General features: G+C 42.4%; 1 protein-coding gene across 2 annotated transcripts; it reads left to right on the top strand.

Moving 5' to 3' along the window:
• The first annotated feature begins 8,536 nt into the window (after positions 1-8,536).
• Positions 8,537-11,244, top strand: Ubqln3 (ubiquilin 3). 2 transcript variants are annotated; one of them, XM_031387699.1, is made up of 2 exons: positions 8,537-8,669; positions 8,951-11,244. In XM_031387699.1, the coding sequence occupies exon 2, from the start codon at positions 8,988-8,990 to the stop codon at positions 10,953-10,955; it is 1,968 nt and encodes a 655-aa protein (XP_031243559.1). In that variant the 5' UTR covers positions 8,537-8,669; positions 8,951-8,987; the 3' UTR covers positions 10,956-11,244. The 2 variants fall into 2 exon arrangements, with proteins under 2 accessions (XP_031243559.1, XP_031243558.1); XM_031387698.1 differs by having other exon boundaries at positions 8,918-11,244.
• Positions 11,245-11,446: the final 202 nt, after the last annotated feature.

The following is an 11,446-nucleotide window of genomic DNA, read 5'->3' as shown; positions in this document are numbered from 1 at the left end:
CGCATTAATGGGAAGAGAGGTCCTTGGTCCTATGAAAGCTAGATAGATGCCCCAGTGCAGGGGAATTGAGGGCAGGGAGGTGGGAGTAAGTGGAAGAACACCCTTATAGAAGCAGGGGGAGGGAGGGTGTGATAGGATGTTTCCAGGAGGGAGGAAAACTGGGAAAGGGGATAAGATTTGAAATGTAAATAAAGAAAATATCAAAAAAAAAAAAGATAAAAAAGAAAGACATAGCTAGTGGTACAAGAATAGACTTGTGAAACAAAGGGAAACATTACATAGGCTTAGATTTTTTTTATGTTTCTCAAAACCAAATTTAACTTGAAAGAAGAGCAATGATAGTTCTAGGTAAAAAATTAAAGTGTAAATGAGATATAGGTATTTATAACTGGGGCATCTTATGAATTATTAGTTCCATGATTTCAAGGCTTAGATTGTGACTTGTCTTCCATTATCCATCAGAGGGACACCTACAGTTTCCTTTGTTACAGATTCCCATCATTCTGAATCTAGCCCTCCACAGGACACTGTGCCTGCATAACAACATGCACTTCATCAAGCTCCACCTTTTCCTCTTGCCTAAAGTATCCCTTCCTGGCATGATATACAACCGTTTATGGTCCTGTTAAGAAATATACTCTTGTAATAATGCAATAAGTTGGCATGGTTTCAGTCATTAACTAAATAGACAAAACTAAGATTCTTCCTTTTTCTTTTGTTTTTGGAACAGACTCTTATTCCAAAGGTAGCCTTAAAGTCACTATCATCAGTGAATATAAGGGGGCAGAAACACAAAGTTTCTATCACTTCTAGTAAGCCTCTTTCTATATCCTCTGTCTACAGCCTATAAAAACATATTCAAGAAAGAAATTACAGGTATACTGCATTGATCTGTTTATATAAACAGCCCAAGACTGATATGTAGATAGGCTGATGATAGGTAGATATAGATAGATGATAGCTACCTAGATAGAAAGAAATGAAACTTTCTGTGTAGTCCAGGCTAGCCTAGAACTTATTCTCTGGCATCTGCCTCCCCAAGTGCTAGAGTAACAATTATTTACGAACCATGCCTGATGTGCTATCATCTTCCTATTTTTCATTCCACTGTGTTCTGAATATACCCCATCTAACTCTGTTTACAGTAATTGTATTCAAAATCATGTCCCCATTTTTCCCAAACATCTAAATCTCACAATTAGAACACATGTCATTGGCCATAACAAAACCCTCATACATAAAACCTTTTGTCAAAGATTCCCCTAGCTGTTTCCTGTAATAGAAGTTGTCCTCTGAAGTTCTGTGTCTCCTCCTTGGTAGGTACCACTTTCTTTTTCCTTTTCTTTTTTTTCCTTATCATTTTATTCATTTACATTTCAAATGATATCCTCCTTCTGAGTTACCCCTCCACAAATCCCTCATCCCAGCCCCATCTCTACTCTCCCCTTTGCCTCTATGAGGGTGCTCCTCCACCCACTCACCCATTCCTGCCTCACTGCTCTAGTATCCCCCTATGCTGGTGCATCAAAACTCCACAGGACGAAGGGTATCCCCTCCTATTGATGTAAGATAAGGCCATTCTCTGCTATATATATATATGGCTCTCTCCCTGCATACTCTATGGATGGTGGCTTAGTCCCTGGGAACTCTGGGTGGTCCAGTTAGCTGAAATTGTTCTTCCTGTGGGGTGTCAATCCCCTTCTGCTCCTTTAGTCCTTCCCCTAGCTCTTCCACTGGGGTCCCTGGGCTCAGTCCAATGGTTGGCTGTTTAAGTATCCACAACTGTATTAGTCAGGTGCTGGTAGAACCTCTCATGGAACTGCTATGCCAGACTCCTGTCAGGATGCACTTCTTGGCATCAGCAATAATGAGGGGGTTTGGTGTCTGCAGATGGGATGGATCCCTCATTGGAGTGGTCTCTGAATGGCCTTTCTTTCAGTCTCTGTTCCATTTTTTGCTCCTGTCTTTCATTTGGACAGGAACATTTCTGGGAAAAAATTTTTGAGATGTGTGGATGGCCCCATCCCTCAAGTGGAAGCCTTGCCTTTCTATCTACTGGGGGTGGTCCCTACTGGTTGTATCTCCTCTTTGTTGGGAATTACAGCTAAAGTCATCGTTAGGTCCTGGGAGTTTCTCGTTTCCCTGGCATCTGGGACTTTTTAGTGGCTCCCCCCAGTTCCCTATCCTCCCACTGCTATGTTTCTGTTCTATTTCCTGACAGTCTGTACTTCTCTCCTGCCCCTTCTAATACCTGATCCTGCCCTCCCCACTTTTCCCTCAACCTCCTCTCTCCCTCCCAGAACCTGCCCTACCTTTACCTCCTGTGATTGTTTTGTTTTGTTCCCTGTTCTATGTAGGATTGAAGCATCTAAACTTTGGTCTTCCTTCATTTTAAGCTCCATATGGTTTGTGAGTTGTATTGTGGGTATCCTGAGCTTTTGAGCTAACATCCACTTATCAGTGAGTATGTACCATGTGTATTCTTTTGTGTCTGGGTTGCCTCACTCAGAATGATATTTTCTAGTTCCATCCATTTGCCTGTGAATTTCATGAAGTCATTGTTTTTAATAGCTGAGTAATACTTCATTGTGTAAATGTACCTCATTTTCTGTATTCATTCTTCTGTTGAGGGACATTTGGGCTGTTTCTAGCTTCGGGCTATTATAAATAAGGCTGCTATGAATATAGTGGATATGTGCCCTTGTTATATGTTGGAGCATCAGCGATATGCAAATCAAAACCACCCTGAGATTCCACCTCACACCAATCAGAATGGCTAAGATCAAAAAACGCAGAAGACAGCAGATGCTGTGGAGGATGTGGAGAAAGAGGAATACTCCTCCATTGCTGGTGGGACTGCAAGCTGGTAAAACCACTTTGGAAAAAGAAAATTGGAAATAGTTCTACCTGAAGACCCAGCTATACCACTCCTGGGCATACACTCAAAAGATGCTCCAACATATAACAAGGTAGGCACCACTTTCATTATTGATGTTCTCAGAAGTGGCTGTCAATCTTGCACCTTCTGCATGCTTCTTGACCCTAATTCTCTAGTTTCAAGATGACTCTAGGGTCCATTAATGAAACAGTTCTCTAGTAAACTCATCATAGTTATACCAAGCTCTGCCTAAATGGTGTAGGCAAGGAAACCACACAACTGTGTTTGCTGGTCTTACTTAAATCTATTATCAAAGCCTCAGTTAATCTATTCAGTCATCCCAACTACATATTTATGGGCAATGATTCTCACTAGAATCCACATCAGAATCACCCAGGGCCAGGGTTTAAAAACACAGCTTTTAAACTAGATTTCAAGAGTTTTAAATTAGTTCATATAGAGTGGGGCTCAGACTTCTAACAAATTTCCCAGGTGATTCAGATGTTACTGCTCCGGTCAGATCAGTGGATCTGATCATTTCTTATTCTTTGTGATGAATATGTAATATCTTCCAGGCTTTTCTCAAATTTTCAACATGTATCTTTTTTTTAGCCTGAATGTCAATGGATATTTCACCTAATTTAACCAAAACACAGAAGAGACCCAAAGAGACATGAGCATTTGCTGCCAAATAACAACCAACTTAACTCCTCACCTTACACATTGAGCCATCCATGTAACAATAAAAATGAGTATGAAGAATAAGCAGTTCATGTTCACAAGTCAAACCACCCAGTTGGGCCCCTGCTCACTCGGTGTACTCAGGATTCAGGCTTGTGATTGCTTGTTCCACTCTGGCACCAGTTTCTTCCTTCTCACTGGAAATGTTTTCATCAAAATAAAACTATCACATGTTAGTCTTCAGAAAACAAAGCACACACTAAGAAGCCTTTAAGCACCCACAACCTCCTTCTCTCATTTGCTCTACTCTTATTTGATCTATGTCTTAGTCAGGGTTTCTATTCCTGCACAAACATCATGACCATGAAGCAAGTTGAGGAGGAAAGGGTTTATTCAGCTTACTTCCACATGGCTGTTGATCACCAGAGGAAGTCAGGACTGGAACTCAAGCAGGTCAGGAAGCAGGAGTTGATGCAGAGGCCATGGAGAGAGATGTTCCTTGCTGGCTTGCTTCTCCTGGCTTGCTCAGCCTGCTCTCTTATGGTACTCAAGACCTCCAGCCCAGGGATGGCACCACCCACAAGGGGCCCTACCCCCTTGATCACTAATTGAGAAAATGCCCCACAGCTGGACCTCATGGAGGCACTTCCTCAACTGAAGCTCCCTTCTGTGATAACTCCAACCTGTGTCAAGTTGACACACAAAACTAGCCAGTACAATCTACTTGCTTCTTGACTCATTTGATCTTAAGCACCCTCCAAAACAGGATTTCTGTTCCCTACTACTGTACTGCAGCTGGTCTTCTGTTCTCTTTTATTCAAATTCAGCAGGCAGCTTAAGTTCTTAGCCACAAGTAGACTCTTTACATAAACCCTCCCAAGGCTCAGGGAACATCACAGAAGTGAGGTGAGGAGAATGTAAGATTCAGAGTACTGAGAAATGAAGCCTTCTGGATATGACATGGACTTGCACTCATGAACTCATTGCACCTATAGTTACCTGCACAAGAGCTGCACGAGATCGAGCCACCAGGATCAGTCAGTCTACCAGCAGGCTGCATTAACTGGACTTAGTGGGTTATAAGAAACAAAAAACCAAACAAGAGAACAAGAGGGAGGAGAGGGGGATGTGTTGAGGGTTGTCCAAGGGGAATGTGAAGGGCAATTATGGGTAGATATGATCAATGTATACATGCATTAAATTGTCAAATAGATTAAAAATTCTGTAGTCAGTTGGCCCTTTGGACTTATTGGTCTAATTTTTGATAGTTGGTTACTCTTTCACTTTTGCAATGTCATTTGATCTTTTGTTCATGTTTGCCTTGTTTGTCTACCCCTTCTCTGAATTATAATATTACAGATTTTTAAATGTTATAACAAAGACAGTTTTTTAATATCTATCCATTTTTATATACTAACTAGGTAATTTTGTGTATAATCAGGACCTTTAGTCATTTTTCTTTCTTTTTTTTGTCATATTCTTTAAAATTTATAAAATATTATAACAATAAAAATGAGTAGTATAAAAGTTGTTTGATATAAAACAATCAAACAGTCTTATATAGATGCTTATCTGAAGCAATACTGAAAATACAAGTTTTTCTCAATACAAATTTTAAATAACTCCAAACATATTAGCTGTATATTTTAAAATAATACATCACTACTAGTTTTTTATTTTAAATGAACATAAAGTCTTTTTGTTTGTTTGTTTTGTTTTGTTTTTAGTAGAGTTTAAAATATTGGCTCTTACTGTGGTATAAGCCCAAAAATAAGAACAATTGGAGTTCATTGTAATAAGACTGTATTTCAATGCCCCTCACATCACCAAAGGATTTTACCCCCATCATAGCTAAGCTGAGAGTTGACAGTTCTGCTGTGCCAAGGAGTGAATTGTAGGCACGATTTTTGGATACAGACTTCCTGCTATGGTCAAAGCTATTTGACTAGAGTGATTGTCTTCATTCTCAGCCCACAGAGAACAGGTTACATTCATTTAAGAAATGGTGTGTGTATTCACCAACTATTTCAATGAACAATGGCTCTGCTTGGAGGGTGGCACAGACATTAGGTGAGGGTAAGAATCTGTTTCATTGGCTGTGATGATTTTGAAAAGCATTCATTTCAGAGAAAGAGTAAGTTACAAAGTTCTTTTCTTCAAAATTGATACAATAGTTACAAACATCAAGCAAAGCATTCAGTCTCACTCTTCGTTTTCTCTTATAAGCTACCTCCCAAGTTGTTTATTTTTCTTTTGGCTGTATAAATAATTTTAAAATATGTAAGCTGTTCTGAAAACCATAGAATAGTGTAAAAACATAAAATAAACAATCCTACTAATAGAGAAACTGAGATAGGAGAAGCATGATTTTAAGACCATTATGTGGTACCTGGCAAGACATTGTCAGGTACAAACAAGCAGAAAGTGTACATAGATTGTACAATATTGGATCTATTTCTCCAATTACCAAATTAGAGAGACCACCAGATGATAGTCAACAAATTTCCAGTTCATCATACTTTTGAATTTGAATCGATTAGAATAGGTTGGTAATATTAATTTTCATGTTAAGAGATCTTAAGAAAAAGTAATTGTTACTTCCTGTTGTTTTTATTGTAGAGGTGGAATTATGTTTGTGTGGGTTTGTTGAAAGGTTACTTTCTCACTTCTTCTAGGGTGTAGGTTTGCTCCTTATGTTGGTGTTTTCCCTCTATTATCCTTTGTGGGGCTGGATTTGTGGAAAGATACTGTGTAAATTTTGTTTTGTCATGGAATATCTTGGTTTCTCCCTCTATGGTAATTGAGAATTTTCCTGGGTATAGTAGCCTGGGCTGGCATTTGTGTTCTCTTAGGGTCTGTATGATATCTGCCCAGGAACTTCTAGCTTTCATAGTCTCTGGTGAGAAGTCTGGTGTAATTCTGATAGGCCTGCCTTTATATGTTACTTGACCTTTTTGCTTTACTGTTTTTAAAATTCTTCCTTTGTTTAGTGAATTTGGTGCTTTGATTATTATGTGACAGGAAGAATTTGTTTTCTGGACCAATCTAATTTGGAGTTCTGAAGGCTTCTTGTATGTTCATGGGCATCTCTTTCTTTAGGTTAGGAACTTTTCTTGTATAATTTTGTTGAAGATATTTACTGGCCCTTTAAGTTGGGAGTCTTCACTCTCTTCTATACCTATTATCCTTAGGTTTGGTCTTCTCATTGCATCCTGGATTTCCTGGATGTTTTGGGTTAGGAACTTTTTGGTTTTTGTATTTTCTTTGACTGTTGTGTCAATGTTTTCTACGGTGTCTTCTGCCCCTGAGAGTCTCTCTTCTATCTCTTGTATTCTGTGGTGAAGCTTACATCTATGATTACTGATCTCTTTCCTAGGTTTTGTATCTCCAGGGTTGTCTCTCTTTCTGATTTCTTTATTGTTTCTATTTCCATTTTTAGATTCTGGATGGTTTTGTTCATTTTCTTCACCTGTTTGATTGTGTTTTCCTGTAGTTCTTTAAGGGATTTTTGTGTTTCCTCTTGAAGGGCTTCTAGCTGTTTACCTGTGTTTTCCTGTATTTCTTTGAGGGTGCTATATATGTATTTATGTCTTTCTTAAAGTCCTGTATTATCACCATGAGAAATGATTTTAGATCTGAATCTTGCTTTTCCGGTGTAATGGTGTGTCCAGGACTTGCTATGGTGGGAGAATTGGGTTCCGATGATGCCAAGTAACCTTGGTTTCTGTTGCTTATGTTCTTATGCTTGCCTCCAGCCATCTGGTTATCTCTAATGTTACCTGCCCTGGCTAAATCTGACTGGGGCTTGTCCTTCCTGTGTTCCTGGTTGTGCCAGAACTCCTCAGAGAAAAGATTCTGGGATCCTGTGCTCCTAGGCCCATTAGAACGCCTGGGAGTACAGCTTTCTCTGGGAATTATGGGACTTGCTGCAGAGTTTGAGCCCAAGGTCTGCTTAGGGCCCTGGCCCAATTGGACTGGAAGCAAACTGTTGTAGTCGCAAGCAGCTATGCAAACGGGATCTCTGGAAGAGAGGAAGGGGCCTGGGAAAATAAGGGAATCAGAAGGTGAAGGAAAAAATGAGAGCGAGTCATGGTTTCTGATCAAGGTCCGATGTGTATTTTTAATCTGAGAAATAAATAGTCAGGGAAAACTGTTCCCCCAGTCAGCCAAGATCTTGTGGCCAAATTAGCATCCTGTTGTTTGGTAGATGAAGCAGTTCAGCAGGGCGTAGCTCCTAGCTGGAACTTGAGGGAGGCAGAGAAGTGGCAGAACAAAAAGCTTTGTTTATCTCAGGAAGCCTCACCCTAGGTGGGTTAGCTGCTTTGTAGCAAGGCAAGGTCTGAGTCAGCCAGCTTTTGGCTGAGGGAGGTTACAGCTACCTGTGCCACTGGGTGGCGGAGTTCCTGCATGCTTGGGTCTTGCTCCCTTTAATCATTTTTTCATCTATTCTTTTGAAGTATTTATTTATTTTATGTATATGAGTACGCTATTGCTGTACTCAGACACACCAGAAGATGGCATCAAATTCCATTACAGACGGTTGTGAGCCACCATGTGGTTGCTGGGAATTGAACTCAGGACCTCTGGAAGAGCAGTCAGTGCTTTTAACTTCCGAGCCGTCTTTCTATTCCCATCTATCTTTTATGTATATTGTGCAGCTAGTCTTAACCAGTCAATAAATCAAGTAATCTTAACACTGATATACACTAGATTTGCAATATTTAACTATTTTGCCACGTTTCTATTTGTTAGATAAAAATATCTTAAACACCTGTAACTATACTCATCTAAATTGCATATAACTTCCCTCATGTAGTTTTTTTATATGACCATTTCTCTGTACAAATATATATATATAATTACTATATATATTAATTATATATATATAATTAATAATAGAAGTTAAGTGGGGAATTTGGGGTTACCAGGAACTCTGATCACCTTGGAGTCTCCAGTATCCATGGTATGAAGCTGTGATGTCAGTGCTGAGGTCACAGAGAGGACCTGATAGAATGGGTTCCAGCCCAGAAGGCCGACAGGGTGGCTGTACAGCAAGATGAGGGCAGTTTGGAGCCCTGCCTAAGAGGAAGGACGGGGCCACAGCAGATTGGTGTGTATCCCCCAGGTTGGGCCCTCTCACTGCCTCCCCCATTCCTTTATTCATCATCTGAAGACCATTTCCCTGGGCCCTGAGTGTTTTTCTCCCTGACTAACATATCCCAAGTCCATAATTTCCCTCAAAGCACCCATCTCCAAGTGACATAGTGGTCCTTTTCATGCGGACACTACACCTTTCCCTGCCCCTGAGACCCAAGGCCCTACTTTTACTCCTTCCTTACTTTCATCATTGTTTGAAAGGATGATCTTCGTCTCCCACCCCCATCCCCTCAGCTGTGTCCCCACAGACCTGGGCCTCCTGCTGCCCATCATGGCCAAAAGTGGAGAGGCTCTACCACAGGGCATCCCAGCACCAGCCCAGGATTCCCAGCTCATCCGGGTGACAGTGAAGACACCCAAGGATAAGGAGGATTTCTCAGTTGTAGACACATGCACCATCCGGCAGCTAAAGGAAAAGATATCACACCGCTTTAAGGCACAACCAAATCAGCTGGTCCTGATCTTTGCGGGGAAAATCCTCAAAGACCCTGACTCATTGGCACAGTGTGGAGTGCGAGATGGCCTCACAGTTCACCTGGTCATCAAGATGCAGCGGCGGACTACAGGCACTGAGTGCCCACCACCGCCAGTCTCTACTCTAGGCCCAAATCCTGGAGAACTCCCTCGGTCAAGTTCTGTTTACCCCATGGATGGGTCTCCTTCTTTCAGCTTAGGGGTCCTCACAGGCCTCAGTGGGTTAGGTCTGACCTCAGGTAGCTTCTCTGATCAGCCAGGCTCACTAATGTGGCAGCACATCTCAGTGCATGAACTTGTGGCTCAGCTCGTTGATGACCCCTTCATTCAGGGTCTGCTGTCCAACACGGGCCTAGTGCGCCAGTTGGTTCTTGACAATCCTCACATGCAGCAACTGATCCAGCAGAACCCTGAGATTGGTCATATTCTTAACAACCCTGAGATCATGCGGCAGACAATGGAGTTTCTACGTAACCCTTCCATGATGCAGGAGATGATGCGTAGCCAGGATCGCGCACTCAGTAACTTGGAGAGCATCCCTGGTGGCTACAATGTGCTCCGTACTATGTACACAGATATTATGGATCCCATGCTTAATGCAGTACAGGAGCAATTTGGTGGCAATCCTTTTGCTACTGCTACTACTGCTAGTACCACCACCATGAACAGCCAACCATCAAGGACAGAGAATTGTGACCCTCTGCCCAATCCCTGGACTTCCACATATGGAGTCTCGGGTGGCAGACAAGGGATAGGTGGCAGACAGCCTGGTGACCAGGATGCATCCGAGAGTAGAAATAGGCATCCAAGCTTTCTGGGTAGCATAGGACTCTTTGATTATCTCCAACAGTTACATGAGACTTCTCAGTCCCTGGGATCTTATCTGCAGGGTACTGTGCCAACTCCAAACCCAAGCCAGGAAGCACCACTATCAGGAAACAGAGTTCCTCCAACTTTACCCTCATCCCCTAAATCTGGGTCAGGCCAGCCTCTGCCGAAAGAGTCAGTAGCAATCAAGGGACAGTCATCATGCCCAGCTTTCTTGAGACACTCATCTGAGAACAGTACTGGACAAGGAGGTAGCCTACATGATGCTGGGAAGGGCTCTACTGGCCCAAGTACTGGCCTGCCCAATCTTACTTCTCAGATAGGAGATTCTGCCAACAGATCCCCATTTGTATCTACACCATCTTCCCTTATGTCAGCCACCCCTGGAGTCCCAGAATCTACCTGGCTTCCTCCAACAGGTTACCCAAGATCTCTGAGATCAGCTGGCACAAATCAAGTCTCTCGAATGCAAAATGAGATACACCAACAGCTACCACTACTGTTGCACCTTCAGACAGCCATGGCAAATCCCCGGGTCATGCAAGCCTTGCTGCAAATTGAGCAGGGTCTGCAGATTCTGGCTACTGAAGCACCCCGCCTCCTGCTCTGGTTCATGCCCTGCCTAGCAGGCTTGAGTGGAGGTACAGAATCTAGAGAAGGTGTTGTTATGTCTGAGGATCCCCGACCAAGCCCAACTCCTCAGATTTCCCTAGCACAGGGTTCTGCAGAGCTAGGTTTTCATTCCTCCCCCTTCCTCCAGGTGTTGCAAGCCTTAGCTAGTACCAATCCCCAGCAGCTACAACTGGAGGCTCACTTCCGGGTACAACTGGAGCAACTACGGGCTATGGGCTTTCTGAATCTTGAAGCCAATCTCCAGGCCCTCATTGCTACAGGGGGTGATGTAGATGCTGCTGTGGAAAAACTGAGGAAGTCTTAGGAGCTCTAGTTATTTGGACCATATCTTTTCCTTTGTGCCTTTCCCCCATGCCTTATTACCCTAGTTCTCCTATTCTCGAATACAGCCGTACTATAAACCAAATTACTATGATGTCCTTTACTGTGGAGACAATGTTCTGGAGTCAATAAGGAAGATGACAAGCCAGAAATAGGGTGGGGATGCTGTGTGATCCAACTGTGCCTGACATTCTTCTACCTGGGGGCCTTGAATGAGTTCTTTGTGTGCCTATCTTGAGATGCAATTACATCCAGTCTTTAGTGCTGCCAAATTGCCTGTGTCTGATTTTTGTGGGCTCTGAGAAAAGGGGGAGGACATGTGGGAAAAAAAGGTGGTAAAGGCTGTTTCTCTGGAGGGTATAGGAAGCTAAAGGAACCAAAGACTTGGGGATGGGAGAAAATGTTGTTGCCACCCTTTGAAGCAGAAGGATCATGGATTTTGGGGGGTCTTGAAAGTTTTTCAGATTTTGGGGT

The sequence above is a fragment of the Mastomys coucha genome, unplaced genomic scaffold (genome assembly GCF_008632895.1).
Source record: "Mastomys coucha isolate ucsf_1 unplaced genomic scaffold, UCSF_Mcou_1 pScaffold21, whole genome shotgun sequence".
In the NCBI taxonomy this organism is placed as follows: Eukaryota; Metazoa; Chordata; class Mammalia; order Rodentia; family Muridae; genus Mastomys; species Mastomys coucha.
Note: the sequence above shows the minus strand (reverse complement) of the source record. Positions and strands in the feature narration are given on the sequence as shown.

Coding starts and splice junctions, on each gene's coding strand:
- Ubqln3 (XM_031387698.1), top strand. CDS start 8,919: ATGATCTTCGTCTCCCACCCCCATCCCCTCAGCTGTGTCCCCACAGAC.